Here is a 25,593-nt window from a genome sequence, read left to right on the forward strand (position 1 = left end):
ATGTGAAGACGTGTGAGAGTGAGCGCACACGTACAGTGCATAGGGACATGCGTGTGTCGGCGTGTGCACAGACACGTGCATGGGCGAACGGTCCTGGATCCGAGCACACGCGTGTCACCACGTCCCCCACGCCCCCGTGCGCCAAGGTGCGCGTGCCCACCCCACCTCCCCACACCCAGGTGCACGTGCTCTGCGCACACGCCACACGCACACACGTGCATGTAGGACGCACACGCATGTGCGACACACACCTCGCCTCGCACACGGGAACTCACGCCGTGGCACCAACGCCCGCCCGCCCACTGCCGACACGTGTCGCGGGGACACGCCCACGCCCCGCCCGCGCCCCGCGCACGCCCACGCCCCTGACCCCCGGGGGTGACCCCCGACCCCCCCCCGACCCCGGAACTGGGACCCTTGACCCCCCCCCGAGCCCGGGGCCCGCCGCCCGCGACATGTGTGTCCCGTGTCCCACGCGTGTGTCCGTCACGTGTCCGTGTCGCGTGTCCCCCGGGACCCCTGACGACCCCCCCGACCTGACCCCTGACCCCCGGGGGTGACCCCCGACCCCCCCCGACCCCGGAACTGGGACCCCTGGAAACCGACCCCGGGTCCCACACGCGTGTGACGCACATGTCTCCATCACACGTTCGTCTCGTGTCCCCCGGGGCCTTGACCCCTGACCCCACCGGGGGGGGGGGGGGGCCGCCCTGTGACCCCTGACCCGACCCCACCCTGACCCCAGAGCGGTGACTCCCGACCCCGACCCCGGTTCCCACACGCGTGTCCGTCCCACGCGTGTGTCCGTCGCGTGGGAACCTGACCCCTGACCCCGGAGCGGTGACCCGTGACCCCCGACCCCGGGTCCCGGGTCACACGCGTGTCCCCTCCCCGCCCCCGCCCCCCGCGCAGGACCCCGAACATCGACCGCCTGGCGCGCGAGGGCGTGAAGCTGACGCAGCACCTGGCGGCCGCGCCCCTGTGCACGCCCAGCCGGGCCGCCTTCCTCACGGGGCGCTACCCCGTGCGCTCGGGTGAGCGGGGGCGGGGGGGTCGCGCGAACACGGGAACACGCGTGTGACGGCGGCGCGTGAGCCCCGCGGGGTGGGGGTGGGGGGGGGCGGGACGCGTGTGACCCGCCGGGGGGGCGCGGGGTCACCGCGGGGGGGTCACGGGGGGGAGGTCGCGCGTCGGCCCCTGGGACCCCCCCCCCGCCCCCGCAACCCGGGGAGGAGGGCGCGTGGGTGGACACGGGGACACGCGTGTGTGTGACCCCGTGTGACCCCTGTATGACATCATGTGACATCATGTGACCCCGTGTGACCCCTGTGTGACATCATGTGACCCCGTCTCACCCCGTGTGACCCCTGTGACCCCTCATGTGAACCCATGTGACATCATGTGACCCTGTCTGACCCCGTGTGACCCATATGACCCCACACTGACCCCGTGTGACCCCCCGTGACCCACCCGTGACCCCGTGTGACATCATGTGACCTTGTCTGACTCTGTGTGACCCCGTGTGACCCTTTATGACGCTCTGCATGACCCCTGGGTGACCCCGTGTGACCCCGTGTGACGTCTCTGACCTAACATGACCCTGTCTGGCCCTGTGTGACCCCCCGTATGACCCCGTGTGACCCCATGTCACCCCATGTGACCCCGTGTGACCCAGTGTGACCGCACGTGACCTGCCTGTGACCCCACAGTGACCCCGTGTGACCTGTATGACCCCCGTGTGACCCCTGTGTGACCCGTATGACCCCTGTCTGACCCTTTGTGACCCCTCATGTGGCCCCGTGACCCCCCGTATGACCCTGTGTGACCCCTGTGTGACCCCATGTGACATCATGTGACCCTGTCTGGCCCCGTGTGACCCCCGTGACCCCCGTATGACATCATGTGACCCCCCGCGACCCCGCCCCGCCCCCCCCGCCCGCAGGCATGGCGTCGCACAACCGCGTGGGCGTGTTCCTGTTCGCGGCCTCCTCGGGCGGGCTGCCCCCCGGCGAGGTCACCTTCGCGCGGCTGCTGCAGGAGCGCGGCTACGCCACGGGGCTCGTCGGTGAGTCGGGGGCCGCGGGCCGGGGTCGGGGTCGGGGGCCGGGGTCGGGGGCCGGGGGGGCGGGGTCAGGGGGGCGGCACCATCCCCACCCCCCCCCGGGGCCTCCCGCGTCGTCCCGGGACCCCCGAGCGGCACCATCCCAACCCCCGACGTCATTCCTGACCCCGACTGGCACCATTCCAACCCCCCTGGGCCCCGACCGGCACCATTCCTACCCCCCATGTCATCCTGTGACCCCTGACTGGCCCCATTCCAACCCCCCGCGTCGTCCCGGGACCCCGACCGGCACCATTCCCACCCCCCCCCGTGTCATTCTACAACCCCGACTGGCATCATCCCGACCCCCCACACTATCCCATGACCCCGACCGACACCGTCCCGACCCCCCACGTCACCCTACGACCCCGACTGACATCATTCCAACCCCCCCCCCCCGCTATCCCACGACCCCAGCCGACACCATCCCGACCCCCCACGTGATTCTCGGACCCCGAATGACACCATCCCGACCCCCCGGACCCGGACCGGCACCATCCCGACCCCCCACACCACCCAATGACCCCCGACTGGCACCATCCCCACCCCCCACACGATCCCATGAGCCCGACTGGCAACATTCCCACCCCCCAATGTCATCCCATGACCCCGACCGACACCGTCCCCACCCCCCACACCATCCTATCACCCCGACTGACACCATTCCCACCCCCCCCCCCCGCCACATCTCGCGGACCCCCCGGCTGACCCCCCCGCCCCCTCCCTGTGCTCTCCCGCCTCACCCCCCCACCCCACCCCACCCCCCCCCCCCCGTCCCCGCACAGGCAAGTGGCACCTGGGCCTGAGCTGCCGGCACCGCGGCGACTTCTGCCACCACCCGCTGCGGCACGGGTTCGACTTCTTCCACGGGGCGCCGGTGACCAACCTGCGGGACTGCCGGCCCGGGGCGGGGACCGTGTTCGGGGCGGGCGTGCGCTGGCTGGTGTTCGCGCCGCTGCAGGCGCTGTGCGCGGCCGTGCTGACCCTGGCGCTGCTGCGCTGCCTGCGCCTGGCCCGCGTGCCGCCCGCCGCCTTCCTGGCCCTGGCGCTGCTGGCGGGCGCCGTGGCCGCCGCCTTCCTGGCCTTCCTGCGCTACTTCCGCCCCGCCAACTGCTTCCTCATGACCGGGTTCGAGGTCACCCAGCAGCCCGCCGCCTACGACCGCCTGGCCCAGCGCCTGGCCCGCCAGGCCGTCGGGTTCCTCGAGAGGTGAGGCGGGGGCGGGGGCGGGGGCGGGGGCGGGGGGGTCGGGGGCGCGTTGGGGGGGGGGGGTCGCGGGGGGGGGTCACAGGATAACCTTGGGGGGGTTGGGATGGTGCCGGTCGGGGTCACAGGATGGGATGAGGGGGTGGGGATGGTGCCACTCGGGGTCGCAGAGTCACCTGGGGAGTTGGAATGGTGCCAGTCGGGGTCATGGGGGGGGAGGGGGGAGGGGCGGGGTCACAGGATAACATTGGGGGGGTGGGAATGGTGCCAGTCGGGGTCGTAGGGTGTCGTGGGGGGGGGGGTGGGAATGGTGCCGGTCGGGGTCAGAGAACCACCTGGGAGTGAGAATGGTGTCACTCAGGGTCCTGGGATGACTTGAGGGGGTCGGGATGGCGCCAGTCAGGGTCCCAGAATCACCTGGGGAGTTGCCATGATGCCAGTCCGGGCCTTGGTATCGCGTGCGGGGGTGAGAATGGTGCCAGTCGGGGTCACAAGATGGGATGAGGGGGGTAGAGTCATGTGGGGGTGGGAATGGTGCTGGTTGGGGGGTCATAGGATGGGGTCGGGGGGGTGGGGATGGTGCCAGTCGGGGTCCTGGAGTCACCTGGGGGGGTTGGAATGGTGCTGGTCGGGGTCACAGAGTCACGTGGGGAGTTAGAATAGTGTCAGTCGGGGTCATGGGATGGGGTGGGGGAGTCGGGATGGTGCCAGTCGGGGTCAGAGAATCACGTGGGGAGCGAGGACGGTGCCAGTCGGGGTCCCAGGATGGTGTGGGGGGGGTGGGAATGACGCCAGTTCGGGCCCTAGAATCAGGTGGGGGGGGGGGTGGGGATGGTGCCGGTCGGGGTCCTGGAGTCACCTGGGGGGGTGGGAATGGTGCCGGTCGGGGGTCCCGGGATGGGGTGCGGGGGTGGGAATGGCGCCAGTCCAGGCCGTAGAGTCATGTGGGGGTGGGAATGGTGCTGGTTGGGGGGTCATAGGATGGGGTCGGGGGGGTTGGGGTGGTGCCAGTCGGGGTCAGGGAACCACACGGGAGGGTTGGGGCGGGGTCAGTCGGGGTCGTAGAGTCACCTGGGGGGGTTGGAATGGTGCCGGTCGGGGTCACAGAGTCACGTGGGGAGTCGGGATGGTGTCGGTCGGGGTCATGGGATGGGGTGGGGGAGTCGGGATGGTGCCGGTCGGGGTCACAGAATCACGTGGGGAGTCGGGATGGTGCCGGTCGGGGGGGACGGGGAGGTCCCCAGGACGGGGCCGCGGGGCCGGGGCGTGTGGGTCGCGGGTTCCCACACACGCGTGTGCGTGCGTGCGCGTGTGCGAGGCCCGACCCCGACCCCCGCCCCCCCCCCCCGCCCCGCAGACACGCGCACGCGCCGTTCCTGCTGTTCGTGTCGTTCCTGCACGTGCACACGGCGCACTTCGCGGGCGCCGACTTCGCGCGGAGGAGCCGGCACGGGGCGTACGGGGACGCGGCCGAGGAGATGGACTGGAGCGTGGGTGAGCGCGGGGCGGGGCGGGGCGGGGCGGGGCGGGGCGGGGGCACGCGTGTGCGGGGCGCGTGTGTGCGTGTGCGCGTGTTGGCGTGTGCGCGCGTGTTCGCATGTGCGTGCGTGCGCGCGGGCGCGCGGGGTGTTCGCACGTGGGCGCGTGCTTGCGTGGGACGCCGGGTGTGGCCGCGGGGGCTCCGCGTGGGCGCGGGCACGCGTGGGGGCCCGCGTTGACGTATGTGCGCGTGCGCGTGTCTGCGTGTGCACGCGCGTGTGCGCTCTTAACGCTGGGTGTCGGCGTGTCTGCGTGACCCCAGGCGTGCGCGCGGGCGTGTTAGCGCGTGTGTGTGGGTGGCGCGCGTGTGTCAGCGTGTGCGCGCGTGTTCACACGTGTGCGCGTGTTTGCGGGCGTGGGCGTGTGTCCACGTGTGTCTGCGCGTGTGCACGGGTTTAAACCGGCATGGGGGCGCACACGGGTGCCGACCCGGCCGCCGTGTTCACGTGTGCGCGCGTGTGTGTGTGTCTGCGCGCGCGCTTGTGCGTGTCGCCACGTGTTAACGTGTGCGCGTGCGCATGTGGACCCACACTTGCGGGTCTGCGTGCGCGTCTGCGTGCAGGATCTCCGGGGGCAGCAACCGTGCACACGTGTGGGAGCGTGTCGGCGTGTGTCTGCGCGCGAGTGACCGCCACCGCGTGTGTCAGTGTGTGTGTGTGGTCGCGTGTGAACGTGTGGCTGTGCCTGCGTCGCCCCGCACGGGCACGTGTTTGCGGGCGCTGCACACGCGTGTGGCGGAGGGCGAGTGCATCGGCGTCTGGATGTGAGCCTGTGCGCGTGCGTGCGTGTCTGGACGCACACACGTGTGCGCACACATGGACATGTCAATAAACGTGGGGGGCCGTGAGCGTGCGTGCCGGTGCCCGGCGCACCCCGGTGGCCGCGTGCGTGTTTGCGTGTCGGCGCGTGCGTGCACACGTGTGTGTGAAAAACTTACATGGGTGTGAAGCGTGCGCACACGCGTGCGACCACGAAACACGTACACGTGTGTGAGCGTGGGAACCCCAGTGGCCGCGTGCGTGTTTGCGTGTCGGCGCGTGCGTGCACACGTGTGTGTGAAAAACCCACGTATGTGGTTACGTGTGTGCACAAGTGTGACCACGAGCACACACACATGTTAGCATGCGCGACTCGCCCACACGCGTGTGCCCCGCCCGCAGGTCAGATCCTGGACGCGCTCGACCGCCTGGGCCTGGCCAACCACACGCTCGTGTACTTCTCGTCCGACCACGGGGCCCACGTGGAGGAGGTCACGGCCCGGGGCGAGGTGCACGGCGGCAGCAACGGCATCTACCGCGGTGAGCGCGCACGCGGGGGCGCGCGCGGGGCCGGCATGTGTCCGTGTTCACACGCGCGCACACGCGTGTTCACCCGTGCACACATGCGTGATGCCGCGTGACACGTGGGGCTCCGTGTGTTGCACACCAGGGCGAGGGCGGGCGGGGGGGTGGGCACACCCGCACACGTGTGCACGGCTGACATGCTTACATTAACACATGCACACACGCGTGTTCCCACGTGCACAGCCGACGTGCTCACATTAACGCACGCACACATGTGTTCCCGTGGGCGTGCATGCGCGGCGCCGTGCGACGCACGGGCTCCGCCGCTGGGAGCGGGGCGGCCGGGCGGGGCACACACGCGTGTGCCCACGGTCCCGTGGACAGGTTGACATTGACGGGTGCGCACACGCGTGTTCCCGCGCGCACACGTGCGGTGCCGCGTGGTATGAACGGCATCGACCGACCAGGGGGCGCGCGCGGGGGGCGGCCGGGTGGGTCCGGGCTCGCACGCGTGTGCGCGGTGAACGTGTTTGAACACCCACACGCGTGTTCCCGCGAGTCAACGTGCGAAACCCGTGTCTCTCCCCGTGTCCTTGGCGTGTGCTTGGCGTGTGCTTGGCGTGTGCCCCGCACGCGCGCGCCCCGCAGGCGGGAAGGCGAACAACTGGGAGGGCGGCATCCGCGTGCCGGGCCTCGTGCGCTTCCCCATGATGCTCCCCGCGGGGTCGGAGGTCGCCGAGCCCACGAGCCACATGGACGTCTTCCCCACCGTGGCCGCCCTGGCCGGGGCCGGGCTCCCGCCGGACCGGTAAGTGACGGGGCGGGCGGGCGGGGGGGCACACGCGTGCGTGCGTGTGCGGCCGTCGCGTGCACACGCGTGACCGGGACGTGCGCACGTGCATGTGGTTTTTTGGGTTTTTTTTTTTTGGTGTTTTTTGGGGGCGGGACTTCCTGTCTATGGCGGCATAGGACGGGCGGGCGGGCGGGACTTCCTGTGGGACGACTGACAGACAGACATGCCCGCGCGTGAACACGCGTGACCCGGACGTGCACACGCGTTTTTTTTATTTGGAGCGGGACTTCCTGTGGGAGGGAGGGTGATGGACAGCCGGGCGGGACTTCCTGTGGAATGACTGACAGATATGCCGCGGGGCCCGCGATGCGTGAACACGCGTGACCCAGACGTGCACACTTGTTTTTTTTATATTCGGGGCGGGACTTCCTGTCGCCTGTGGGAGGGAGGGTGATGGACGGGCGGGCGGGACTTCCTGTGGGACGACAGGCGGGCCGCCGGGCGCGGGACGTCCCGACGCGTGGACACGCGTGACCGAGGAGGGCGCGCACACGCGTGTGTTTGAGTTTTTTTTTAAGTCGGGGCGGGACTTCCTGTCTACGGGCGGCATGACGGACAGCCGGGCGGGACTTCCTGTGGGACGACTGACAGACAGCCCGGTGCGGGACCCCGACGCGTGAACACGCGTGACCTGGACGTGCGCACACGCGTGTGCCCCGCCCCCCCCTGCCCGCAGGGTGATCGACGGGCGCGACCTGATGCCGCTGCTGCGCGGCCGGACCACGCGGTCGGCGCACGAGTTCCTCTTCCACTACTGCAACGCCTACCTGAACGCCGTGCGCTGGCGCCCGCGGAACGGTGAGCGCACACGCCACGCACACGCCCCGCAACACGCCAAGCACACGCCAAGCACACACCACGGACACGCAAAAAAGCACGTGACACACATGACACACACCAAACGCGCGTGCGCACGCCACGGACACGCTTACATCGCGCGATGCGCCTGACACCTGCGCTGAACGCGCGTGCACAGGCCCCGTACACGCCTCGCACACGCTTAAATGGCGCAGTGCGCCTAATGCGTGTGCTTGATGCACGCGCACCACGCCTCCCGCACACATGAATCACGCCACACGGCTAACGCGCGCCGTGGAGGCACGCGCACACGCCTCGACTCGCCACGCACACGCCTTATACACGCCTCGCACGCGCTTAAACCACGCCACACGCCTAACGCACACGCTGAACCCGACCCACACGTGTCTCATATGCGTAGACCTCCCCGCATGGCCTGACGCGCACGCTCACCGCCCACGTGCACACGCTTTGCGCACCCTCCCTTCGCATGTGCACATGCGTGTCTGGCACCGTCCCCACCCCCCTCACCCCGTCATATGCGTCCCTCGCCCTCCCCGCGCCAACACACGCCTGTTCCCGTGTCCATGGCGTGTTCGTGCTTCTGTTGCACACGCGTGTTCGTGTCGATGACGCATTGTTCCATTGCACACACGTGTTCACATGACATGTTTGTGCACCTGTTGCACACGCATGCTCGTGTCGAAGACTCACTATGGTGTCCGCCATACGTGCGTGTTCACGTGTCCGTGAAACGTTACTGTGTCTGTCACAATCGCATCTCCACGTGTCGCTGACATTTTGTGTACCCATCGCTCATGCGTGTTCACGTGTCAATGACATTTATGTATCCGTTGCACACGCGTGTTCACGCGTCGCTGAGTAAATGACGCGTTACCACGACTGTCGCACACGTGTTCACGTGTCGATGACGTTTGTGTGCCCGTTGCACACGCGTGTTCACGTGTCTGTGACACGTGACCGCATCCGCTGCACATGCGTGTTCATGTGTCAACGACATTTATGTATCCGTTGCACACGCGTGTTCACGTGTCGCTGAGTAAATGACGCGTTACCACGTCTGTCACACACGCACGTTCACGGGTAAATGACATGTTACCATGTCTGTCGCACACGTGTTCACGTGTCGCCGACGTGTCCGTGTACCCATCGCACACGCGTGTTCGCGTGCGAATGGCGCGTCCCCATGTCTCACCCGCGTGTTCACGCCCCCCCCCGCCCCGCCCCGCCCCGCAGACACGGCCGTGTGGAAGGCCTTCTTCTTCACGCCCAAGTTCGACCCGGCGGGCGCCAACGGCTGCTTCTCCACGCACGTGTGCTTCTGCCACGGCGACCACGTCACGCGCCACGACCCCCCGCTGCTCTTCGACCTCTCCCGCGACCCCGGCGAGCGCCGCCCGCTGACCCCGGCCGCCGAGCCCCGCTACCACGCCGTCCTGGCCGCCGTGGCCGCCGCCGTCCGCGCCCACGCCCGCACGCTCGACCCCCGCCGTGCCCGACCAGCTCTCGCCCGCCAACCTCGTCTGGAAGCCCTGGCTGCAGCTCTGCTGCCGCTCCGCCCCCTCCGCCCTGGCGTGCCACTGCGCCGGCGACGACGCCCGCGGGCGCTGACGGGCACGGGACACGCCACCGACACGCCACCGACACGCCGAGGACACGCCAACACGGGTCGGTCGGCGCGTGTGGGACCCGCCGGGGTCGGCGGGGGGTCGCGGGGCGCGACCCCCGGAGCCCCCACCCCCCCCCCCCGGGCCACACGCGCAGAAGTTTCCGGAAACGCGTGAAGGAGGCGTGTGCGGTTTTGCACACGCGTGTGCCCCGCCGCCGCCGCCGCCGCCGGTGCTGCTGCTGCTGCTTCGCCGCCGCCCAGCGTTTGGGACGCAGGACGCGACACGCGCGCGTGTGATGCTCCCCTGGGAGCACGCGTGACCCGCGTGCGCCACGGACACATCCCGTGTGAAGCCCGAGACGAATGTGAAGACGGAGGCGTGCGCACGCGTGTGCGCCGGGGCCCGTGTGGACCCTGAGACGTGCGTGCGTGTGGACCCTGAGACATGCGTGTGCGTGTTCCCCGGCACACGCGTGCGCCGCCCGGAGACCCTCGTGCCACGAGACACGCACCTGTGAACCCCCCTGCGGGGCGGGGGACACGCCACACGCGTGCGCCCCGGCGCCCGCCCCCGCCCCCCCCCAGGCCACTGTCAGTATTCACGTCCATGGCGTCGCCCACGCCTCCCCCCGCGTCGACCCGGTCAGTGTCCCGTGTGCGCGCGCACACGCGTGTCCGCGCCCCCACCCTTGGCCCCCCAGTCCGCGTGGTGTGCACGTCGCCTGGACCCTGCGCCTCCCCGGGACTGCCGCGGACCTTGGGACCCGCGTTTGCGGGAACACGCGTGCGCCGGGCACCGTCGTCCCCGCCCTCCACGTGTGGGTCCCGTGTCGCCCGCATGTGCATGGCGCGACCCCGCGCGGCGTCCCTCGCGGTTACAGCGGGGGCGGGGGAGGCGCCGCGCGCCGCCGTGTTTCACTTTTTTTTGTTTTTTCTCGTTTTTTTTCCGATTTTTTTAATTTTTTGATTTAAAATTTTAATTTTTCAAATTTTAATTTTCAATTTTTCAAATTTTTTTTGGTTTTTAACTTTGAAATTTGAAAATTTTTAAATTTAAAATTTCTCACTGATCTGTTCCTGTGGGTTTTTTTTCATTATTTTACCGTCGACTTTTAGATTTTTATTTTTTTTTTTGAAATTTTCCTTTTATTTCAAAACGAAAATTTTGATTTTCGTTTCTCGCCAAATTTCAATTTTCATTTATTTATTCCACCTCCTCCCACGTTATTTATTTATTCCGCCCCCACCGCGCCCCCTCGGGCGCCGCGTCTCCCCGTCCGCGCCCCCCCTTCGTCTCCGTCCCCGCGCCCGCGTGCGTCGCCCCCCGTATTTATTCCCCGGAAAAAAAAAGAAAAACCGCGCGCCGTGCGCGGCCCGTGCGCAAAGGACGAGAAAAGTGAACTTCAGAATCCGTGAATGTGAAAACGTCTCCCCAGACCCCGTGTTCGCGCGAAAGCGAGAATAAACGTGGGACGGCGTCCCCAGGTTCCAAAAAAAAAAAATTTTCGAGTGTTTGATTTCAATTTTAATTTTGAAATTTTTCAAATTTGATTGTTTTAATTTTTTCGGGAAAAATGTTTTTTTCTAATTTCTGACTTGGAAAATTTTTTGAATTTAAATTTTCAGGTTTCCGTCCGTGGATTCAGGCACACGGAGGGAAACAGAGGTTAAAAAAAAATATAAACAACAAATTTAAATAAAAAATCGAAAATTGAAAAAAAAATTTAAAAAATTCACGTGAGTTTTTACAAAATTGAAAAAACTTTCTAAAAATTCACGTGAATTTTAAAAAGCCATTTTCGGGAGGAAAAAGAAAATTTAATTTTTCAAATCTAACCCTCGGCGCCCGCCCGTCCCGCGACGGTCGACCGAACGCGCCAGAGAAAAACTAGAGACGCCACGCCAACAACACGCCGGGTGGGCGGAATATTTTTTTTTTTTTTAATTTCGAAATTTAAAAACCGAAATTCGGAAAAAAAACAAAAAAATTTTGCAAATTTTTGAAATTTTCCAAAATGAAAATTTTTTGTTTCAAATTCCGGGGCCCCCCCCGCCCATCAATCATCGCCCCACGGGAAGTCCCGCCCCCGAGCACCAGCCCGGGGCCCCGCCTACTGGCGTGTCCGTCCCGGGGTCCCGGGGACAGAGTCACGCGCGCCACACGCGTGTCGCTCGCTCACTCTCTGGACGCGGTGGGCGGAACCGGATGCCGTCCCGGGGGGGGGTCGTCGGGGCGCCGAGGCGCGCGCGGACACGCAGACACACGCGTGTGTGTCCGTGTCCGTCCCGTGTTGACTCGCCGCCCACGCGTGTCTGCCGCACACGCATGTGGGATACGGGGGTCTCCGCGAACGCGCGCCCACCCCGTGTTCACCGGAGCCAGCCCTCGCGGGAACACGCCAGGACACGCGGCCGTGCGACACGGGACACGGGACACGGCAGAACACGTGAGCGTGCGACACGGAACATACACGCGGCGTGTCACGGGCCCCCCCGGGACGCCCCCCCCCGACCAACCCCGCGTGCCCCGCGCCCGCCTACCTCGCCCTGGAACTCCACGGGCGCGAGCCCCGCGTACACGGGGACGAAGCTGCTGGCGAGGAGGACCTGGGGGGGGGGACACGGGACACGCGTGAGCGAGATGTGGGGTTGGGCGGGCCGGGGGCCGGCGTGCGCGTGTGACGTGGGCACACGCCGGGGCCGAGGTCGCGCGCGCCCACGCGGGCACACACGCGTGTCATCACGTGTGTGCACGCGTGTTGGCGTGTGTTCTCACGCGTGTGCAAATCCAGTGTGCGCGTCGCACGCGTGACCCCGCTCACCTGCACCAGGTCCTCCCGGGAGCAGCCGCTCCACGCCGGCCCTGGCACGCGGACGGCACGTCACACGCGTGTGCGTGTGAACCCGCGTCGCGCCCATGATCACGCGAACACGGGACGTCACGGAATGGTCCGTGTTCTCTCACACGTGTGTCCCCACGCACGTGTCCACACGCACACGCACCTCAGCCGGCCCATGAAGTCGTACCCCGGGGTCGCGTCTCCTCCGCGAGGTCGTAGGCGAACCGCGTGCACGCCTGTGAAACACGCAGAACACACGCATGCACGCGTGTGTGCGTGCACAGGGAACGGCCGGACGCGCACGGGACGCCCCGTGTGGGCGCCGGGGGAGCGTGTGTCTCGTGTTGCGTGTTCACGCGTGCGCGAATAACACGCAACATGTGATGTACGCGCGTCCCGTGTGGACGTCCGTGTCTGTGCACACGCGTGTGCATGCAACACACAGGGAACGGCCGGACGTGGGCGCCGGGGAGCGCGTGTCACGTGTCGCGGGTCACGGACCTGCGCGACCCGCGACCATAGCACACGCAACACGTGACGTGTTCGCGTCACGCGCGGTTTTTTTTTTTTCACGCGCGCGCGCCCGCGTCCGTGCACACGCGTGTGACCCCCCGACCCCCCGACCCCCGTTACCTCGATCCTCCCGTACACGCCCAGGAAGCCGCCGGCTGAGAAGGACACGTGCACGGGGGGCGGCGTCGGCGTCGACATGGCTGCCGGGGGGATGGGCGGGGACACGGACACGCGTGTGCACACGCGACACGTCCAAATGCCACACGGGTGCGCGTGTTCACACACGCGCGCTCGCGTGTTTCCGGCGCACGCGGGACCCACGCGTACGCGTGGGCCCGTGTTCACGCGTGCGCCCACGTGACTCCCGGAAACACGTCACAACGCGTGTCCCTGAGCCCGCGTGTCACACGTGACCCGACCCCCACCCCCCCCCCCCCCCCCCCCCCCCCCCGCACACACACACCCCCGGGTCGTACGTGACGTGACGTGACGTCACGCGCCTCCCGGAGACGCGGGACCCCCGCCCCCCAGCCGCCGTGTGCGCCCGGGACGCGTGACGTCACTTCCGGCGCGCTCGCGCAGGATTTTCTTGGAGTCCCGCTCGGAGACCGGAAGTCCGGGAGGCGCGTGACGTCACGTCACGTCACGTACGACCCGGGGTGTGTGTGTGCGGGGGGGGGGGGGGTGGGGTCGGGTCACGTGTGACACGCGGGCTCAGGGACACGCGTGTGACGTGTTTCCGGGAGTCACGTGGGCGCACGCGTGTGAACACGCGCACCCGTGTGGCATTTGGGAGGATCGAGGTAACGGGGTTGGGGGGGTCGGGGGGTCACACGCGTGTGCGCGGTCCGCGTCGGCGCCGGTGCCTTTCGGTTTTTTGCGTCGGAAGGGCACATCCGGCCAAGATGGCGGCGCTTCCGGTCTCCGCCGCCGCCGCGGAGGTCGGGGACGAACCACATCCGGCCCAAGATGGCGGCACTTCCGGTCTCCGCCGCCGCCGCGGAGACCAGGGACGAACCGCATCCGGCCAACATGGAGGCACTTCCGGTCTCCGAGGCCGCGGAGGCCGGGGAGGAACCACATCCTGCCGCCAAGATGGCGGCGCCTCCGGTGGCCGCCGCCCTGGCCGGGGACGAACTACATCCGGCCAAAATGGGAGGCGCTTCCGGTGTCAGCCGCCCTCGCGGAGGCCGGGGACGAACCGCATCCGGCCCAAGATGGCGGCGCTTCCGGTCGCCGCCCCCCGCGGCGGCCGGGGGCCTCGCCGGAAGTGCCGCCCCCGCCGCCGCCGACGCCCCAGACTGCCCCGCGCGGCCCCGTGACGTCAGCTCCGCCCACCGCGGCCCCCCCGCTCCCGCCCCCGGCACCCGACCGACTTCCGCCCGGCGCGGGGCAGCGGCGTCGGGCACAAGATGGCGGGGCGCCCGCCATTTTGAATGGAGTTTTTTTTTTTTTCTTTTTCTGTTTTTTTTTATTTCTCGGTCCCGTTGGGCTCCCGGCGCGGGACCGACTTCCGCCCGGCGCGGGACCGACTTCCGCCCGGAGTCTGGCAGCGGCGTCGGGCACAAGATGGCGGGTCGCCCGCCATTTTCAATCGCGTTTTTTTTTTTCTTTTTCTGTTTTTATTTCTCGGTCCCGTTGGCTCCCGGCCCGGCGCGGGACCGACTTCCGCCCGGCGCGGGGACCGACTTCCGCCCGGCGCGGGGCAGCGGCGTCGGGCACAAGATGGCGGGTCGCCCGCCATTTTGAATGGCGTTTTTTTTTTTTTTTCCCATTTTCTTTTGTTTTTTTTTTATGTCTCGGCCCCGTTGGGCGGCGGGGGCGGCGCGGGGTGACGTCACGGGGCGGGGCGGGGCCTGGGCGGGCGGGTGACGTCACCCCGCGCTGGGCCACGCCCCCCTCCCCGGACTCCCCGTTTCCCGATATGCTGAGGACCTGTGATTGACAGCTGAGGCCCGGAGGGGGCGGGGCCGGGGCCAGGGGGCGGGGTCTCCCGCGTCGCCGAGGACGCCCGCGTGACGTCACCGCGACCCCCCCGAAAAAATTGTGCAAAATTTTTTTTAAAAAAATCTTTTTTTCACAAAAAAATTTTTTTTTTTCAAATTTTGAAAAAAAAAATTTTTTTGTTTACCGAATTTGAAATTTTAAATTTTTTTTTTTCTCGGAATTCCAAAGCTTAAATATTTTTTTTTTCCTCCTCGGAATTCCAAGTTTTAAAAAATTTTTTTTTTTCTTGCGAATTCCAACTTTTAAATTTCTTTTCTCGGAATCCAGAATTTAAAATTTTTTTTTTTCTGGGGATTCCAGATTTGAAAGTTTTTTTTTCCCCTCGGAATTCCAAGTTTTCAATTTTTGTTTTTTTTCTTCCGAATTTCAACTTTTAAATTTCTTTTCAAATTTCTTTTCCTCGGAATCCAAAATTTAAAATTTTTTTTCCTCGGGATTCCAAGTTTCCAATTTACGGCATTTCATTTCGATGTCAAATTTCCCCGAAGGTTTTTTTAAAATTTGATTTTGGAAATTCGTCGTCGTGTCCGCCGTTTTCCGTCGCCCTCGGGTTTTTTTTTTAAACACCGATTTTTTTTTTTTATTCGCCCCGAACTGTTTTAAAATTTTTTTTTTTTAAATTTTCCGCGCTCAGGATTTCGCTGCTTTCAAACCGCGATTGATTTTTTCAAAATTCTTGTCCTTCGCCGTGAAAGCGACATGGAAGGCGATTTCGACGCCGCGCCGACGGGGAACGCGAAAACACGGAAGCTCTAAGTCGGTCACGGTCCAGCTTTTAAATCGAGAGTGAACTTTCAAGATTTTTTTAAAAATTTCAAATTTTCCAAATTTTGATTTTGAAATTTCCCATTTTTTTTATTTTCCCCCAGAAACGTCACGGAAACGGCCCCAAACGGAAACCATGAGCACCGGGCCTGAGCGCCGCCACGCGGGCCCGTGCCGTGACTTTTCACACGTGTCAAACTCTCCCTCCCCCCGTGATCACACGCGTGTGCGCGGCGCGGCCGAGACTCCGCCGTTCTCCCCGGCGACGGTTTTACCGGAACCCGGATTTTCCGTTGCGACGCCGCGGGCGGCGAGAAATCGTACAAAGAAAGCCCCCGGAGAGTTTTTTTTTTTATTCATCGATGTCAAGTTTTTTCATCAAAAAATCACGAGTTTTTCAAACTTTGAAAATTTTATTGAAATTTTAATCAAATTCACAATTTTATCAAAATTTTTCACAATTTCAGATTTCTTTTTTTTTTCTCCCCGGAGGATAAATAAGCGTTTCCCGCCGCGCCGGGCGCGGTCCGCGTCCCGGAACCGCCGAGGACAGGGGACGAACTGACGCCGTCGTTTCTGTGTCGCGACGAAATTCCAGCGAATTTTTCTTAAAAATTTAAAATTTAACTTTAGAAAACGCCGCCGCGAGAATCCGGCGCGTGAATCCCGGGCCTTCTCACAATATCACGCGGGGAACGAAAATTTTCGATTTCGATTTCCAATTCTTAATTCCCAAAATTTCAAAAACTCAGAATTTCTCGGAAAAATTTCTAAATTTTAATTTCGAAATTTCCTTGAAAAATTTTTTTCCCCTGGGTGGGCGGGGCCGGGCACGTGACGGACAGTTTCCCCCCGGGGCCCCGCCCACGATGACGTCACCCACCCCCCCACCCACCCACACCCGGGGTCCCCGCGGATCGCCGTCCCGTGTCCCGTGCGTCGTCGACGTCGTGGGAACCGCGTCAGTCCTCAGGCGCCCGGGGTGGGGCGCGGTCCTGTCACGGGACGATGAGAGCGTCAGCGTGCGCCTCGCACGCGTGCACGCGCGACGTCACGCCGGGAACACGCGACGTCACGCCGGGAACACGCGACGTCACGCCGGGAACACGCGACGTCACCCCGGGAACACCGCGACGTCACGCTGAGAACAAGCGACGTCACGCCAGGAACACGCGACGTCACCCCGGGAACACGCGACGTCACGCCGGGAACCCGCGACGTCACGCCGGGAACACGCGACGTCACGCCGGGAACACGTGTGACGTCACGCCGGGAACACGCGACGTCACGCCGGGAACACGCGACGTCACCCCGGGAACACGCGACGTCACGCCAAGAACCCGCGACGTCACGCTGAGAACCCGCGACGTCACGCCGGGAACACGCGACGTCACGCTGGGAACACGCGACGTCACGGCGGGAACACGTGTGACGTCACGCCGGGAACACGCGACGTCACGCCGGGAACACGCGACGTCACGGGAAGAACACGCGACGTCACGGGAAGAACACGCGACGTCACGCCGGGAACACGCGACGTCACGCCCGGCCCACCCCCACCCCCCGGGCCGCCGTCACTCACCCGCCGCGAACCGCAGCGTCGCCGTGTCGCCCCGCAGCCGCGTGCGCCCCCAGGAGGCCTCGGCGCGGAGCCGCAGCGTGTACACGCGCCCGGGCGTGAGCCCCGCCAGGGCCAGGGAGCGCTGCCGGGGGGGGGAGGGGGGAGGGTCAGCCCCGGTCAGCCCACGCGTGTGCGCCGCCCGCGACACGCCATGCACACGCGTGTGCGACATGCTTGCACACGCATATGACATGCTCGCACACGCGTGTGGGACACACGACAGACACGCGTGACCCCCGACCTGACCCCCCCCCGGCCAGGACTCACGGATTCCGTCGTCGCCCTCCGCGTCGTCCCCCCGGGCCCCGACCCCGGGCTCCACCGCGCCCGGAAGCGTCGCACGGTGGGGGCGTCGGCGTCGCCCGCGGGGCCGTCCCACGTGACCGTCGCCTCCACGCGGCCGCCGCCGTCCGCCGTCCAGTTCCCCACGCGCAGGCGTGTCGGGGCCGCGGGGGGCCGCGGCGCTGCGGGGAACCGGGGGGGGGGTGGGGACGGGGATGAAGTCACCCGCGTGCCCGAGGGATGGATTCCCGTGTGCGCGTGTGGGCGACACGCGCGGGAAGCGGTGCGGTCGGCGTGTCGGGGGGGTCGTGAACACGCGGACGACACGTGTGAAAACCGCGGGGCGAGGTTTTTTTTTACACGCCCGCGACACGGACACGTGTGTTTTTCGCACCGCCCCCGCCCCCCCGCCCCCCCCGCCCACGCTGTGACCCCGCGTGACCCCCCCGCCCACGCGTGACCCCCGCGCGCGCTGACCTCGGGTCCGACCGAAGTGCTTGCTGGGCGCCGTGAAGCCCCGGGTCCCGTGCGCGTTCACGGCCGCCACGCGGAACTGGTACCAGCGCCCGGGCCTCAGGGCGGGCACGCGGGCGCGCTCCTCCGTGGTCTGCGGGGGGGGGGGGGGGGGTCGGGGGGTCACGTGCGTCACTCACGTGGTAACCCGGTCCACGCGATCACGCGTGTTCACACGTGTCGTCACGCGTGTTCCCACATGTGGTCACGCGTGTTCACGCGTGTCGTCTGGCGTGTCGTCGTCACGCGAGTCCGGCGCGCGCGCTCACCTGCGCCACCGTGTCCCACCCCGTGGCCCGGTCCTCGCTGGGGTGCGGCCCCGGGTTCCAGCGCCGCTGCAGCACGTAGACCACGGGCTCGAGCGACACGTTGAACCGCGGGCGCCGACCACGCGACCTCCGGCGGCCCCGGCGGGGGGCGGGCTCCGCCAAGCGCAGGTCCCGGCGCGGCTTCAGGGGCACGCCTGGGCGGGGCGAGGTGGGCGGGGCGGGGGGGAGTGTGTCACGGGTCACGCGTGGGGTCACGGGACACGCGTGTGGGAGCTGGGGCGGCCCGGCGGGGGGGGGGGGGGTTCGCGGGTCGTGGACGTGCGTGGTGGGGCGTGTGCGCGTGCGGGGAAGACGTGGGTGTGAAACGGGCGCCTGTGCGTGCGCAGACACGCGCGTGGGCAGAACACACGTGTTTGCGTGACCCCGGACACGCTTGTGCGTTTGCGTGTGCAAACCTGTGCATGTCACGTGTGTCTGTGCGCGCCCAACACACGCGTGGCGCGGGGCGGCGTCCAGGCCTGTGAGTGTGAGGGTCCAACCCCGCACGGGCACACGTGTGCTGACGTGACACGGCGCTCGCCGGCGCGCGTGCGTCTGCTCGTGTGTGGGAGCCAGGTGCGCGCACCCACGCGTGAACCTGGGACCGTGCACATGTGGTGTGCGCACACATGTGTCACCTGTCCACGTGTCTGTCCACGCGTACACGCGTTTGTGCGCAATACCCACCATGTGTCTATGTATGTGTGTGCGTGTTTCCGTGCATGTGAAGACGTGTGAGAGTGAGCGCACACGTACAGTGCATACGGACATGCGTGTGTCGGCGGTGTGCACAGACACGTGCACGGGCGAACGGTCCTGGACCCGAGCACACGCGTGTCACCACGTCCCCCACGCCCCCGTGCGCCAAGGTGCGCGTGCCCACCACCACCTCCCCACACCCAGGCGCACGTGCTCTGCGCACACGCCCCACGCACACACGTGCCTGTAGGATGCACATGCGTGTGTGATACACACGCCTCGCACACGGGAACTCACGCCACGGCTCCAACGCCGGCCCTCCCACCGCCAACCCGTGTCGCGGGGACACGCCCACACGCAGATTGCGCCCACGCCCCGGACACGCAGAGGCCGCGCACACGCCCCCACACACGCCCGCTCACCGCGGGTGCCGCGCCCGGGGCGCCTGGCACGTGTGCCCGCAGCCGTTCCCGCAGCACTTCCGGGCGCCCGCGCACTCGCCGTCGGCCTCGCAGCTCTCCACGCACGCCGCCGCGAAGCCCCGGGCCCGGGCCGGGGCGGGACACGCGCCCTGCTTCACGCGTCGCACGGACGCCAGGAACTCGCAGCTCGTCAGGCACTCGGAGCCCTGGTGGGGGGGGGGGCGGGGCACGGGGGTGTGCGGGCGCGTGGGACACATGTGCGCCGACACACACGCGGGCCCAGGTGACCCGGGCACACGCGGGCACACGTGATACGCACACACACAGGCATTGCACACAGGTGCGTGCACACACGCGCACATGCGTGACGCCCGCACGCAATCATCCGCGCACACGCACACATACGTGTGACACGTGCAGACCCGCCCAGGTGCACATGGGTGTGCGCGTGGGTGGCACGGGCACAGGCAGGCGCCCACGTGTGACACGTGCGCAGACACGCGGACGTGCAGAGAGGTGCGCGCACACGGACCCGGGCACACACGCGCGTGCACCCGCGACCGGGACGTACGCGCCCCCTCGCCTGCGTCCCATGCTGGCCCGCGGACACGCGCGCACATGTAAGACACGCAGGCACGCGCACGCACACAACCCACCGACACACACGTCTGCGCACACGCACGCCACGGACCTGGGCCCCTGCCACACACACACACACACGTGCCAACGCGCAAACCCAGGTGAGACACGCGCGCGCCCACCGGCCGGCCCCCCGTCCCCCCCCCCCCCCCGGCCCGGTCGCGCGCGCGTACCTCGCAGAACTCGTGACACGGGCGTGTCGTCCCCGCGGCGTCGGTGGCGTGGTCCCCGGGCTCCAGGCACGGCCGCAGACACTGGGGCACGGGGTCACCACGGGGTCATACGGGGGGTCACCGTGCGTCAAGGGGTCACGGGGGTCATCGTGGGGTCACCCGGGGGTCACGGGGTCAACAGGGGTCACCCGGGGGTCACGGGGGTCACCGTGGGGTCTCATGACCCCATCCCCGGCCCCCGACACGCGCACGCGTGGAGCGTCCTGGTCCCCGCCCGGGACTCCCGACCCCCCCCCCGACCCTCCCCCCCCCCCCCGCGCCCCCCGCGGGGGTCGGAGGTCACGCACCTGCGCGCACGGCCCGTCGCGCCGACACCCGTCCAGGGACCCGGAGCTCTGCAGGGGACACGCGCGGGGGGGGGTCACTTCCGGGTCACCCCCGACGTGACCCCGAGGCCCCGCCCCCCACATGTCCACCTGCGCACACATGTGCGCGTACGTTTTGCGCGTTTTGCACGCTTTGCGCGTTTTGCACGTTTTGCACGCTTTGCGCGCTTTGCGCGTTTTGCACGCTTTGCGCGCTTTGCACGTTTTGCGCGTTTTGCGCGTTTTGCACGGTTTGCACGCTTTGCGCGTTTTGCACGCTTTGCACGCTTTGCACGTTTTGCGCGTTTTGCACGCTTTGCACGCTTTGCACGCGTTGCACGCTTTGCACGCTTTGCACGCTTTGCGCGTTTTGCACGCTCTGCGCGTTTTGCACGCTCTGCACGTCTTGCGCGCTTTGCACGCTTTGCACGCTTTGCACGCTTTGCACGCTCTGCACGCTCTGCACGCTTCGCACGCTCTGCATGTCTTGCACGCTCTGCACGCTTTGCACGCTCTGTACGTCTTGCGCGCTTTGCACGCTTTGCACGTTTTGCACGCGTTGCACGCTTTGCACGCTTTGCGCGCTTTGCACGCGTTGCACGTCTTGCACGCTTTGCACGCTCTGCGCGCTTTGCACGCTCTGCACGCTCTGCACGCTTTGCACGCTCTGTACGTCTTGCGCGCTTTGCACGCTTTGCACGCGTTGCACGCTTTACACGCGTTGCGCGTCTTGCACGCCCGCCCGCCCGCGCGGCCCCCGCACCTCCGCTCCCGGCGTCCCCCGCGGCAGCCGCAGCCCCAGGCACCGGGCGGCGCAGCGGGCCCGGGCCACGGCCACGCCCCCCGCCGCCGCCCGCCGCCCCGGAAGCGCCGGGACCGGAAGCGGCGCCTCCGCCGCCGGCCGAAGCCGCCGCCGCCCTTGCCAGGCTCAGCGTCAGCGTCAGCGCCAGGACCCGGGACGCCGCCGCCGCCATGACGGGTCCGTCCGCCCGGGGCGGCCACGGCGCCTGCGCGGCCCCCGCCCACCCCCGGGCCCGAGGCCCCGCCCCCCGTGACGTCACCGCGCGGCGGGACGCGGAGAAAAAACCAATAATGAGGGGAAACAAAATGGCGGGCGGGTCCGGGGCTCGGCCTGTCAGTCACTCACTCCGGCCCCGCCCACCCCCGGGCCCGAGGCCCCGCCCCGTGACGTCACCGCGCGGCGGGACGCGGAGAAAAAACCAATAATGAGGGGAAACAAAATGGCGGGCGGGTCTGGGGATCGGCCTGTCAGTCACTCACTCCGGCCCCGCCCACGCCGGTCCCGAGGCCCCGCCCCGTGACGTCACCGCGCGGCGGGACGGAAAGAAAATAAATAATAAGGGGCAACAAAATGGCGGGCGGGTCCGGGGCTCGGCCTGTCAATCACTCACTCCGGCCCCGCCCCCTGGCTCGGAGGCTACGGCCCCGTGACGTCACCGCGCGGCGGGATCGGAGAAAAAATCAATAATGAGGGGAAACAAAATGGCGGGCGGGTCTGGGGCTCGGCCTGTCAGTCACTCACTCCGGCCCCGCCCACCCCCGGGCCCGAGGCCCCGCCCCCTGACGTCACCGCGCGGCGGGATCGGAGAAAAAATCAATAATGAGGGGAAACAAAATGGCGGGCGGGTCTGGGGCTCGGCCTGTCAGTCACTCACTCCGGCCCCGCCCACCCCGGGCCCGAGGCTCCGCCCCGTGACGTCACCGCGCGGCGGGATCGGAGAAAAAATCAATAATGAGGGGAAACAAAATGGCGGGCGGGTCTGGGGCTCGGCCTGTCAGTCACTCACTCCGGCCCCGCCCACCCCCGGGCCCGAGGCCCCTCCCCGTGACGTCACCGCGCGGCGGGACGCGGGTGAAAAATAATAAGGGGAAAGAAAATGGCAGGCGGGTCCCCGCCAGTCAGTCACTCACTCCGGCCCCGCCCACCCCCGGGCCCGCGGACACGCCCCCTGACGTCACCGCGCGGCGGGACGCGGAGAAAAAACCAATAATGAGGGGAAACAGAATGGCGGGCGGGTCTGGGGCTCGGCCTGTCAGTCACTCACTCCGGCCCCGCCCACGCCGGTCCCGAGGCCCCGCCCCGTGACGTCACCGCGCGGCGGGACGGAAAGAAAATAAATAATAAGGGGAAACAAAATGGCGGGCGGGTCTGGGGCTCCGCCTGTCAGTCACTCACTCCGGCCCCGCCCCCATGACGTCACCGCTCCGCAGGACGGAAAGAAAATAAATAATAAGGGGAAACAGAATGGCGGGCGGGTCTGGGGCTCGGCCTGTCAGTCACTCACTCCGGCCCCGCCCATCCCGGGCTCGAGGCCCCGCCCCGTGACGTCAACGCGCGGCGGGACGCGGAGAAAAAACCAATAATGAGGGGCAACAAAATGGCGGGCGGGTCCGGGGCTCGGACTGTCAGTCACTCGGTCAGGCCCCGCCCCCTGGCTCTGAGGCCCCGCCCCCCGTGACGTCACCGCGCGGCGGGACGCGGAGAAAAAACCAATAATGAGGGGAAACAGAATGGCGGGCGGGTCTGGGGCTCGGCCTGTCAGTCACTCACTCCGGCCCCGCCCACCCCCGGGCCCGAGGCCCCGCCCTGTGACGTCACCGCGCGGCGGGACGCGGGTGAAAAATAAGGGGAAAGAAAATGGCGGGCGGGTCCCCGCCAGTCAATCAGTCACTCCGGCCCCGCCCACCCCGGGCCCGAGGCCCCGCCCCGTGACGTCACCGCGCGGCGGGACGGAAAGAAAATAAATAATGGGAAACAAAATGGCGGGCGGTTCCCGGGGCTCCGCCTGTCAGTCACGTCTCTGTGGCCCCGCCCACCCCGGCCGGTGACGTCACCGCGCGGCGAGCGAGAGAGCCAAAAAGAAATAACGAATACAAAATGGCGGGCGGTTCCCGGGGCTCCGCCTGTCAGTCACGCCCCGAGGCCCCGCCCACCCCGGCCGGTGACGTCACCGCGCGGCGAGCGCGAGAGACAAAAAGAAATAACGAATACAAAATGGCGGGCGGTTCCCGGGGCTCCGCCTGTCAGTCACGCCCCGAGGCCCCGCCCACTCGGCCGGTGACGACGTCACCGCGCGGCGAGCTGATGGAAAAAAAAAAAAACAAAAAGGAAAATAAACAGAATGGCGGGCGGGTCCGCGGCGGGTCTCCGGGCTCCGCCTGTCAGTCACGTCCCTGTGGCCCCGCCCCCTCCCCGGGGTCCGTCTTCCGCCCGGTGACGTCACCGCGCGGCGGAATTAAAAAAAAAGAAAAGAAATAACGAATCCGTACAAAATGGCGGCGCGCGGGTCCCGGGCTCCGCCTGTCCGTCACACGGTCAGGCCCCGCCCACCACGCTCGGTGACGTCACCGCGCCGCGAGGAATCAAAATAAGAAATAAGTAACGAAACCACAACGGCGGGCGGGAGTTTGGCGGGACCCTGTCGATGACGTCACCCCCCAGCCGGGCCCCTGATTGACAGCAGCACCTCAGGACGGATAAAGAAAACTCTCGGGACCCTCCGGGGGGCGGGGCCGAGGGCCGGGGGCGGGGCCTGGGGTCCCGGGACTGTCCGTCAGGAGAATGTCGATGACGTCACCACCCAGCCGGGCCCCTGATTGACAGCAGCACCTCAGGACGGATAAAGAAAACTCTCGGGACCCGCCGGGGGGCGGGGCCGAGGGCCGGGGGCGGGGCCGGCCGTCCCGGGACTGTCAGTCAGGAGAATGTCGATGACGTCACCCCCCAGCCGGGCCCCTGATTGACAGCAGCACCTCAGGACGGATAAAGAAAACTCTCGGGACCCTCCGGGGGCGGGGCCGAGGGCCGGGGGCGGGGCCGGCCGTCCCGGGACTGTCAGTCAGGAGAATGTCGATGACGTCACCCCCCCAGCCGGGCCCCTGATTGACAGCAGCACCTCAGGACGGATAAAGAAAACTCTCGGGACCCTCCGGGGGGCGGGGCTGAGGGCCGGGGGCGGGGCCTGGGGTCCCGGGACTGTCCGTCAGGACCCTGTCGATGACGTCACCCCCCCAGCCGGGCCCCTGATTGACAGCGGCACCTCAGAATGGATAAAGAAAACTCTCGGGACCCTCCGGGGGGCGGGGCTGAGGGCCGGGGGCGGGGGCCGGCCGTCCCGGGACTGTCAGTCAGGAGAATGTCGATGACGTCACCCCCCAGCCGGGCCCCTGATTGACAGCGGCACCTCAGAACGGATAAAGAAAACTCTCGGGACTCTCCGGGGGGCGGGGCCGAGGGCCGGGGGCGGGGCCGGCCGTCCCGGGACTGTCAGTCAGGACCCTGTCGATGACGTCACCCCCCAGCCGGGCCCCTGATTGACAGCAGCAGCACCTCAGAACGGATAAAGAAAACTCTCGGGATCCTCCGGGGGGCGGGGCTGAGGGCCGGGGGCGGGGCCGGCCGTCCCAGGACTGTCCATCAGGAGAATGTCGATGACGTCACCCCCCAGCCGGGCCCCTGATTGACAGCAGCACCTCAGAACGGATAAAGAAAACTCTCGGGACCCTCCGGGGGGCGGGGCCGAGGGCCGGGGGCGGGGCCGGCCGTCCCGGGACTGTCCGTCAGGACCCTGTCGATGACGTCACCCCCTAACCGGGCCCTGATTGACAGCAGCACCTCAGAACGGATAAAGAAAACTCTCGGGACCCTCCGGGGGGCGGGGCTGAGGGCCGGGGGCGGGGCCTGGGGTCCCGGGACTGTCCATCAGGAGAATGTCGATGACGTCACCCCCCAGCCGGGCCCCTGATTGACAGCGGCACCTCAGAACGGATAAAGAAAACTCTCGGGACCCTCCGGGGGGGCGGGGCCGAGGGCCGGGGGCGGGGCCGGCCGTCCCGGGGACTGTCCGTCAGGAGAATGTCGATGACGTCACCCCCCAGCCGGGCCTCTGATTGACAGCAGCACCTCAGGACGGATAAAGAAAACTCTCGGGACCCTCCGGGGGGCGGGACTGAGGGCCGGGGGCGGGGCCTGCCGTCCCGGGACTGTCCATCAGGACCCTGTCGATGACGTCACC

General features: G+C 66.8%; 3 protein-coding genes across 3 annotated transcripts; 2 read left to right on the forward strand and 1 right to left on the reverse strand.

Annotated features, from left to right (window-relative positions):
- Positions 1–844: 844 nt before the first annotated feature.
- LOC128106326 (steryl-sulfatase-like) lies at positions 845–9,506 on the forward strand (the record flags this gene model as incomplete). The annotated part of the gene is given in 9 exon segments (XM_052731735.1): positions 845–1,034; positions 1,943–2,065; positions 2,887–3,310; positions 4,665–4,801; positions 6,007–6,144; positions 6,778–6,937; positions 7,659–7,780; positions 9,038–9,285; positions 9,287–9,506. Coding segments are annotated over 9 exon segments (1,668 nt in total), but the record flags the coding sequence as incomplete, so codon positions are not given.
- A 6,396-nt stretch (positions 9,507–15,902) lies between these two features.
- Positions 15,903–17,389, forward strand: LOC128106334 (uncharacterized). Its single transcript, XM_052731745.1, has one exon. The coding sequence runs from the start codon at positions 16,544–16,546 to the stop codon at positions 17,387–17,389; it is 846 nt and encodes a 281-aa protein (XP_052587705.1). The 5' UTR covers positions 15,903–16,543.
- Positions 17,390–19,134: 1,745 nt separating this feature from the next.
- Positions 19,135–21,549, reverse strand: LOC128106286 (spidroin-2-like). The gene is made up of 4 exons (XM_052731683.1): positions 21,321–21,549; positions 20,540–20,587; positions 20,193–20,273; positions 19,135–19,586 (listed from the first exon to the last, which is right to left on the reverse strand). Exons 1-4 carry the CDS (start codon positions 21,529–21,531, stop codon positions 19,252–19,254), a joined length of 675 nt encoding a protein of 224 aa, XP_052587643.1. The 5' UTR covers positions 21,532–21,549; the 3' UTR covers positions 19,135–19,251.
- Positions 21,550–25,593: the final 4,044 nt, after the last annotated feature.

Source organism: Peromyscus californicus, unplaced genomic scaffold, assembly GCF_007827085.1.
Source record: "Peromyscus californicus insignis strain IS unplaced genomic scaffold, ASM782708v3 Scaffold_126__1_contigs__length_123124, whole genome shotgun sequence".
Taxonomy (NCBI): Eukaryota; Metazoa; Chordata; class Mammalia; order Rodentia; family Cricetidae; genus Peromyscus; species Peromyscus californicus.

What these genes read in the sequence shown, in the direction of transcription:
- LOC128106286 (XM_052731683.1), bottom strand. Translation starts at nt 21,531, where the DNA reads ATGGCGGCGGCGGCGTCCCGGGTCCTGGCGCTGACGCTGACGCTGAGC. An exon ending in GGGGGACGCCGGGAGCGGAG is followed by an intron (nt 20,588 to 21,320) that starts GTGCGGGGGCCG and finishes TGTCCCCTGCAG; the next exon opens with AGCTCCGGGTCCCTGGACGG. An exon ending in CGTGTCACGAGTTCTGCGAG is followed by an intron (nt 19,587 to 20,192) that starts GTACGCGCGCGC and finishes CCCCCCCACCAG; the next exon opens with GGCTCCGAGTGCCTGACGAG.
- LOC128106334 (XM_052731745.1), top strand. Translation starts at nt 16,544, where the DNA reads ATGAGAGCGTCAGCGTGCGCCTCGCACGCGTGCACGCGCGACGTCACG.